This window comes from Montipora foliosa, chromosome 11 (assembly GCF_036669935.1).
Source record: "Montipora foliosa isolate CH-2021 chromosome 11, ASM3666993v2, whole genome shotgun sequence".
Classification (NCBI taxonomy): Eukaryota; Metazoa; Cnidaria; class Anthozoa; order Scleractinia; family Acroporidae; genus Montipora; species Montipora foliosa.
This window is the reverse complement of record NC_090879.1, coordinates 2,962,798-2,971,831: the sequence shown is the minus strand read 5'-3', so window position 1 is coordinate 2,971,831 and position 9,034 is coordinate 2,962,798. Positions and strand designations below refer to the sequence as shown.

The following is a 9,034-nucleotide window of genomic DNA, read 5'->3' as shown; positions in this document are numbered from 1 at the left end:
ATTACCCCCACCCCCTCCCCAGAACGCCTTTCTTGTTCCTTTGCGTGCGACCATTTGAAAAGTTCACTTTGTTGGTGATGTAACTGATTTGAAATACCTTTTGTTATTGGATGACCGAGCGCATCAGTTTTGGTTACATTTGCTTCTCTGAGCGCATAAATTTCATTTTTTTAGCTTCCTGGAAGTCAAATAAGTTGAGAAAATTGTATCCAATTTGACAGAAATATATATATGGTCGAATGGAAAACAACAACAGCATTCCCTATGGTACGATTTCCTGGGATAACGAAGATTCATTCTCTCAAACGAATCAACAACGCGAATCACAAAGATCTCCTTTCGCAAGAAATCATTTTGCAACGGAAGGTAATTACAATGGATTAAGATACGCATTGCGCGGACCTCACTTTCCGCCACCACAACAAAGACTTGAAGGTGTTGGGCTGTCCAGACAAATGGGTCTTGCTCATTCACGGCAAGAACAACTACAATCGCCACATTCAAACGTTCAGCAGCTGGGCACTTCAAATCCTTCTTCTACTTCGCCGAATGACGTTCAATACGAGAGGTTTTTCTCTTTGCGCCCTGTATTAAATTTACCTTCAACACATGTCCAAACTACACAACCACCCACAACCGACAATTTAATTAATGAGAATCAAACCTTTTCTAGTCCATTCTTCAACTCCTTGCCGAGGTCAGCAAGTGTAAATGATCCTTCGACAGGATTTAACATTTCAAACGAAATTTCGCTCGACAATCCTTACAATAACAACAATAATGTCCACTTACTTCAAGATGCAAGCCCAAGAGAAGGAAGGTAAGTGAAGAAATAGCGATATTTCTTGTTACAAACATTGACGTCACATTTCTTTTGATATTCAAATTTGCCAATCATGGAACCACGGTTGGCATATTAATAACAATGGGTGACGTCACGAGAAACATCGCTATATGATGTAATATGGTTTGCTCGCTCTTGATAAGTATTTTTATGTGCAATAGAAAACTATGTAATAAATACCAGTGCCCAGGTAGGAGATGGATCTTGGATCAAAACTCCATTTGTGTAATCGTTAAACGGATTCATTTGCTACGTAGTGATCCAGAAGAAAGTGAGAGTCATCGAAAATTTAGAGGTGAATACTTTTCTCCCTTAATTTGCTTCTGATACAATGAAACTTGATTTCACTTTCTTTTCCATTTTTGTAATTAGATGCACGCTCAATTTTGACATACAATGTGAAGTGTCCCCTCAAGTCTAAGCCTTTGAGCGCTTATCATTTGAATGGAATTTTCGGTAATTCCGGAGAGAATTCAAATGGAACGGTTCATCTCGGTGGAATGTATTCGGAAAAAGGTAATACCTTTCGAGGTATTCCCTTTTTCTCACTTTGACCGGAATGCCCGCGAATTTCTGTACCATATGTCCACAATAATAATTACAAGTGCCAAGTTTGTTTTTCAACCTGAACAACCCGTTTTCTGGCAAATGATACAGCACATTCCCATTTTCTTTTTCTAAATAGAGAGCATGCAGTACCATTTGTCAAAACATTCTCACCGAAAATTTCATTCAAATGGTAAGCGCTCTTTGCTACCTACCATATTTCCAACAATAAGGTATCAGGGTAAAGGTGCGGCTGTTTATTTTCCTTACTTGAGGACTACAGTTGGGGGACACCGCGACATTTGTCTGTATTCCATCCAAGACACGAGTAATGTTGAGTTGGGGAGAACAACAAGGGGACACTTTGAGATGCATATTGAAATCCAAATGCATCTGATTAGGGGTATTTCTGGACAAGAAGGGAGATTCACATGATTTTGTTGCAAGCATCAAATAATAAATTTTCAACAATAATAATTAGGTATGCATGTTAAATGAGAAGCAACATAAGAGCAGAGCCAGTTGGGCCCTCTCCAAACTAAGCCTTTAGCTTTTGTCAGATTGTTACTGAACATTCCATTAGACAAGTACCAACCAAATTATTTTGGAAATTTTGGGTCAGTGGAGGGCATTTCCAGGTTTCCAGACCAGAAAAGTCCTTGGTTTTTCATTTGGGCCATGGCAAACAATTCACCTTCTTAACATATAGTTTTCCACTGATCACTTAACTTTGCGCATCTTTTGCTCTTTCCTGGCTAACAGGACGAAAAGGAAAAGTAGCTACTCTGATTCTGAGGAAGGGTAAGTCAGAATTAAAAATTTGTTTTTTTTTAGACAAGCTTTCAGAAGGCACAGCAGACACATTTTTATCTCTAATTTCAGTGGGCAGTGGAAAGCTTGGCTTATGGTGAGAGCACTCACTGCAACCCAATAATATTTTTGGTCATAATAACTCTGCTCCGATATTCTTCTCTGGGTAATCCAGTTTCCCCATCTTTTCAAGAAACTAATTTTTGCCTTGGTTTGATTTGTAGCACTCCAAATAATATTATTATAAATTATATTACTTTTAATACTTGCAGCAAGGAATCAAAATTATTATCCCATCTGCCACTAAGGTCTTCACCATTGGCAGTTATTGAAATCATCTGGCATTAGAAAGAGTGAATTCTATTAGCAGGATGAGGGAGCAAAGACTCAAGTGAAGTACATAATTTAATTACCAAGATTTTATCTCCCTCAACTTTCTCTGCAGTCAAGATGGTCCTGCCAGTAAGCAGTTTTTGTCAGAAGAAAGAATGGCTGCAAGAATGCACAATTTAAGAATAAGCAATGACCATAATTACCCTGTAAATGTGATGCAAACCTTTTTGGACGAGTTTGTTGTGAGAAGAACGCCTGATCGTTTTGAAAGTCAGTTTGCTAATGATGACGATGGTGAAGTGGAAAACAATAATGAAAGTGCACAAGAGAGGTGAGTAGAAGAAAATCAATACTAACAATATTTGTCAAAGGATAATGGAGGAAAATAGTGGTAGGATCCAGAGTGACATTTACCAGTAACTTTTAGGACATTACTAAACAAGGAAACAGCGAAACTAAGCATCAAAACACCATTTATGACCCCACCATACATTGAATACTAACCAACAAAGGTTTGATTTGAGATTAAATATTGTTTTACGCCTAAGTAGGCGTAAAAGGTTATTGCTGCTAATCTCAGTCTTAATCTGAATCCTGATCTTAATCTATGAATTAGGAGCAATAATACATGGTATTTTTAATTAGTGTTTTGTTTTAGTGTTTCGTGGTTTAGTAATGCCCGTAACTTTGTCTGGAGAAGGTCCTTTGGATCTCTTGGACCAGGGCCTCTTGGATATGATTGTATCACTCTGTTTGTTAAAATTCCCAATACCCCAACTAATTAAGGAAACTTAATATGTAGGCTAATAAGGAGAATGTTATATGGATTTTAATAATGGAATTAAATAATCAAAAATGCTGAACAAAATTTTTGTCCAGTAAGATAGAATATGGCATAATGAAGGTTCTATCATTGGAACTACAGGAAACCTGTAAATAACAAGAATCTATTTTTCAATATCAGCACTTTGATGGGTGGTAGGAGTATGAAGGGTGGTATGAAAGTATGTCAATTTTTCTTTTAACAGGCCAAACAATATTCCAGTTTTTGTTCTGCACCCTGAAGTGAAAGATGCTTTAAATGAAAATCAGGCCAATTCAATTATTCCAGAGGCTATTTACAAACAGATGTGAGTACATTTAATACTCGTACGATTCCTTTCCTGACTGTCATAACCATGTTGTTTTGAGTTTTACTTTGTGCAGAAAACACAGATTATGTAAAGCAAAAGAAAGTCTAAAAAAAATAGGAAACAATCAACAATAATGGGTACTCATTTGTGTCAAATTCAGGAGACATTTTTCTGTTTGGCCTTTGGCTCTTAGTTTATCAGGATGCAAAAAAAGTGAGCATGATAAGAAACTTGGTGAAGACTGGGTAGAGTCTCCCCAGTCCCTTTATGGCTCAGGATCTCTCCTCATCTGCTACGTGAGACCTTTTTGTACCAATCCCAAATTAATTCCCACCTAACATTGGTCACATGTTACTGACCATGGAAGGACAGGTTATCGGTAGAGAAGGTAAACAAATACAAAATATTTGGCTTTCCTTTTCGATGCATTTTCTTACTTGCTTGGTTACTTGTAGTAATATGTGTTTGTTAAGTAGGAGCAACCCTTGCCTAGCGGTTATTCCATGGAAAAGTCCTGATGAAGCACTTAACTTTCCAACAGAAAGCAGATCAGCCAACCAGGTATTAACCCATTGACTCCTGGGGGTTCCCCATTGCCGAGAAAAATCGTCTGGCGTTAGACAGAGTAAAATACTAAGTCTGGCTGGTTTAGGCCAGTTTGGGTGTTACAGGGTTATTTAAATACCACTTATTAACCGACAGTGAGGTCATTACAGGGAAATCTCATACCGAGGCCTTGGTGTATTGACCGAGTGATAGCGAGGTCAATACATCAAGGCCGAGGTCTGAGATTTCCCTGTAATGACCGAACAGACAAGGTTAATAAGTTATTTATTGTATGGCCTTTTTTTTGCTCAGTTTTGGCCTGTTCTTTGTCCTTTGGATAATAAAACTCACTCTCGCTGTGGCTCTCTTCGTCGGTCGTACTAAAGAAGTATCTGTATGCTAGTTTTTCAGTTATTGAAAATATAGTTGTGCTTTGTTCACATTTTTTGTTGTTTTTGCCCACATGCTCGTAGCTTTTACTCTCAACTCAAAAGAACGGTTGAGCCGAGAAAATTTTTCATAATACCTGGTCATTACAAGAAAATCTTGCCCGCTCAGCAGCCAATCAGCGCGTGCGTACTATTGTAGCCACATAGTAATTGTTATTAAAAACTGAATTAAGGATATCATCTTTCCAGCATTTTCATTGGCTCGCCAGACACAGGCTATCAGTTCATATACCAGCTGTACCTAATATGGTCAAGGAACATGTCAGCAATAAAAGCGAGCTAAAAACATTTTTGCAGCTCTGAGAAAAAATGGCAGACAAAAGCCGTTTTGGACCGGAATTGTTACCACATGTAGCCATTTTGTGCCAAATAAAATCAATATGGAAGAGTTGTTGATCCTGGAGTTTTTGATAAAACAACAATACTCGGGCTTGCTGGATATAAAATGATTATAACCAACTCGGCGCTACACTCCTGGTTGGTCATCTAATCACTTCATATCCAGTGTGCCCTCATAGAATAATTGTTAATTATCCAGTAGTCAATTTACTTGTTTGACTGGGAAGGAGAAATAAGATGCAACTCAGCCAGTGTGGCATAGAAAAAGAAATTCCATGTATACTAAAGACTCTTTTTTTTTATTGCTGCTAGATGTGTAAATGGGGGCAGAAAGACTAGTTAGCCACATTGCAAAGAAAGTTCAAACTTGACATTCCTAAGGAAATGCTTGTTTCACAAGCGAGAGGCATCTATCATTAGATACAACTCATTCCGCACTTGTCATCCTTTACATAACAGAAGAAGTTGTGATAGGTATCCATTTATGAAGGGTTTCAAAGCTAGCCTGCAAACAGGTTCTGCAGGCCTGGAATCAGGGAGGAAAAAGATGCCTAGCAGAGGATTGGGGAGGGAAAGGAGCTGGTTAGAAGGGAAGGGGGGCTCCCGATTTATTTTTGCCCCTCTGGTATCACTCTAGAGCCTAATTGTCCTAGGCTATTCTAAAGCCCAAATCGTCAAAGAAAAGTATGGAGCTACCTTGGAAATTTATAATTCCAGGAGATGGGAGAGGGTTAATCATCTCCCATTTATCTGTACATAAAAGGCCAGTGGACTGTTTGTTTGGAGATTCAATTTCAGTTTGAGTGGATGTTACAATGCCTGTGATCTGCAATGAATCATCTTTGTTCTAAAGATCCTTATGGCCTCTGTGCATCACATGTAAAGTGTGTCTCATCTTGTCTAACAACAATCCTTTGGTTTAGCTAAACGCTCTCCTTCAAAGTAACTGTTTTAGAGGCTCCTGGAAGTTGGAAAAACTAGTTGAAATTTGATCTATGACTGTGCAAGGAAGAGAAATGGGTTGAGTCCACAGACTGCTGTGCATCATGATAGTTCTTTAAAACAGTGATGCAAAGTAAGTTGTGACATTAACCCAGTATTGAACTCCATTCCCCTTCATTGCTTGGTCATAGATCAAACTATGACCACTTTTTCTGTTATTCAAAAGGAATGAGAAGTTTGTTTTCAATAAAAAAGTTATAAAAACACAATATATTAAAGTGGAAAAGTTTGTTGAAGTGATACAGTAGACACTTGAACTGTGCCAGTCCAAGATTTCCTGATCAATATATTATTCTTTGTAATTATTGCTGCCAAGGTTACAAGGCAGCCATTCTAATTGTGCTCATTTGAGATGTGCGGATTCCTGTCTTTCTGGATGTCTGCGTTGTGCCCACAGAAATCAAGGGCAGTATTGTTGCTCATGGCATGTGATCAGTTTCGCTACCTTTCAGCGGCATTCCACTTACTCATGGTAATTACTAGTCTAATGCTGGTGATCTTGATATTTTAGGATAAAATTGAAAGCGACTTCAGTTGCAGCCAGAGTAGTAGCAGTAGCAGCAACAGTTCACGTATGAGCCTTGTCATTGAAAGCATTCCAGAAACAGAACAGTTTCAAGACAAAGGGTAGGCACTTTTATCTGTTGAAGGTTGCTCTGATAAGACAATAAAATTAATTTATTAAATAAATATTTTTAATTATTGTAAATTATCTGGTCCTGTCGTTTCCTTTCAGACCAAAGAGTGAGTTGGCAGAATCCGAACCAGTCAGGGTGTCGTTATGAATTCAGGAGTATTACTAATCTTCAATAAAGCAATCCATTGTTGCATATAATAATATTGCTATAGTATTCAGTCGGATGTTACCCAGTTGAATGCTTAAAGTGCAATTTTTTTCATGTGACTGGTCTTGTTTCCCCCACTCACACCTCAGACGCCCTAGGACGCCCTCCATTGATGAGTAAAATCGTCTGGCGTTAGACAGAGTAAAATCTGTTAAGTGCCACTCTCAGGGCTCAATGGGTTAAAGGAAATAACATGTGGGCTATTCGTATTGAACAGTGAAAAAATAAATATGACTAACTGTTAACATACATGTAACAACACTTTGGTGACCAGAACTGTAGGCTCATTAATTACTGGACGTGGCATTGAGTATGTGTTAGTTTACCACCTCTCTTGGTTGTAAAATGATTAAATATATGATTGACATTATTAACAGCTGTATATTGAAACTGGAGAAACCAGTAAACTGATTGTTGTGTATTTAATCATGATCTAAGTCAAGGGAAAAAAAGGATGAGGGGATTGTTGTTGGAATGAAATGTGGAATTATGAGATCAGGCAAGTTTAACTGTGCCATCATCATTTTTTGGTGCACATGCCTGTGGATTTATTTGAAGTAAGGTTACATGGGTGTAATACATGTACCATATTAGTGAAAGGTTTTTACATTTTACTGTAATTTTAGTTGCTGCTATCACTATACTTTGAGCAAAAACAGCAGACCTGATTTCCAGATTCTCAAGACTAAGCTTTTAAAATTTTATTGCCAATAATTATTGGCAGTTTTTATTCATTGGCATACTGGTAGCTATTTTAACATTATTACATTCTTTGAAACTGAGTGCTGTTTCTTCAGAGTTGTGCGAAGTAGCCAGCTGCTAACAAACATCACCACCTACTTTGTTGCACAGCCATCTGTTGTGAAACCATCTGACAGTGCTGTTTACATCTTTTTCGACAGAGTACACCATGTTGAAATCGTCGGAGATTGCAGTACATTTAGTTTGGAAGATGATGATATGGAACCGTGAATAAGATTACAACATGATTATCATTTACTTTCCAATGTATTAAAGAAACACTTTGTGCAAAAACAATGGTTGTACACAAAAAGTTGGTCCAGAAAAATATATTCTCAAAAATTAATATAAATATTTGTTGTATAGCTGGGCTGGATATAGTTTCTGGCACAATGTTTGTGTTTCATTGTCTCAATTAAAAAACACTTCAAAAATAATATTATTGTCTCCAAGTTTCTCTTTTAAAGCTGGTTAAAAACTTTATTTATGCTTTGAAGGTAGACCTTTTGAAAGACATTCCTTGGAGTCAGATTTTGTGGGTGGGAAATGTCCCAGGATGAACTAGTAGCAGCATCCATTCATAAAGTGGTGTTACAATACTTTGTCTTATTGTTTGCTTGTATGTTGCCAATTATTGGCAAAATTTTAAGCATTAATGATTATATTAATTTCAACATAATTTTTAAAACTGAACAATGAGCCAGTGAACTGCATTTTGTGTACTAAGTAAGAGATTCATTTTGGATTTATCAAAAATGTAAACATAATTTGGAAACAATGCAAGGGGTGAAATGTGTGCATGGATTCCCATGCGGGAGTAGTCCATTTCCTGTAAGCCAAAAATGGATTTCAATGTTCATTTTCTCAGTTGAGGAAATCCTTAATGAATGCATCCTTGTATTCAATAGAATGATATAATATTGGTTAGGAGACAAAGTCATGTCCTATGATCATGGGATGTATAAGTCTGCATGCAATTGATGCATGTGTGTAACTCACAATTTGGGAGCATAATTAAGCCCCTCAAGAGACTCAGAAGTAGTATTTAATAAGTTGCAAAGAGTAGATAGGGCATTAGAAATCAGCTGTAAACAGGACAATGTACCGAAGGAAAATACTGTATATTTTGTTTCATATTTATCATTGTCAAATTGATTGATTCAAATTGATTGATAAAACCAATTGTGTTTTTATAAATTTTAGTTTTAATACTCCCCACTGATGCTGCACCACAGTTTCTTTAGAAACTAAACCCCTCACTTTTTTTAATTGAATGGCTGTACTGTAGAATTCTGAAAGACTTAATTAACTCATTCACACCTCAAAACGCCCTAGGACCCCCCTTGTTCGGTGAAATGCATTTTTCAACTAGACACTCTCAATCCCTACAGAATGAATAAACGCTTTTCAGTCAATTGACGCATTGATTCCTGGACCGCCCCCCAA

General features: G+C 37.4%; 1 protein-coding gene across 2 annotated transcripts; it reads left to right on the top strand.

Annotated features, from left to right (window-relative positions):
• Positions 1–20: 20 nt before the first annotated feature.
• Positions 21–8,025, top strand: LOC137975924 (uncharacterized). 2 transcript variants are annotated; one of them, XM_068823134.1, is made up of 7 exons: positions 21–820; positions 2,153–2,191; positions 2,646–2,864; positions 3,562–3,663; positions 4,143–4,227; positions 6,514–6,629; positions 7,750–8,025. In XM_068823134.1, exons 1-7 carry the CDS (start codon positions 240–242, stop codon positions 7,817–7,819), a joined length of 1,212 nt encoding a protein of 403 aa, XP_068679235.1. In that variant the 5' UTR covers positions 21–239; the 3' UTR covers positions 7,820–8,025. The 2 variants fall into 2 exon arrangements, with proteins under 2 accessions (XP_068679235.1, XP_068679234.1); XM_068823133.1 differs by having other exon boundaries at positions 32–820; positions 4,140–4,227.
• Positions 8,026–9,034: the final 1,009 nt, after the last annotated feature.

Coding starts and splice junctions, on each gene's coding strand:
- LOC137975924 (XM_068823133.1), top strand. CDS start 240: ATGGAAAACAACAACAGCATTCCCTATGGTACGATTTCCTGGGATAAC. Junction 2,192..2,645: donor TACTCTGATTCTGAGGAAGG/GTAAGTCAGAAT, acceptor CTTTCTCTGCAG/TCAAGATGGTCCTGCCAGTA. Junction 2,865..3,561: donor AATGAAAGTGCACAAGAGAG/GTGAGTAGAAGA, acceptor TTCTTTTAACAG/GCCAAACAATATTCCAGTTT.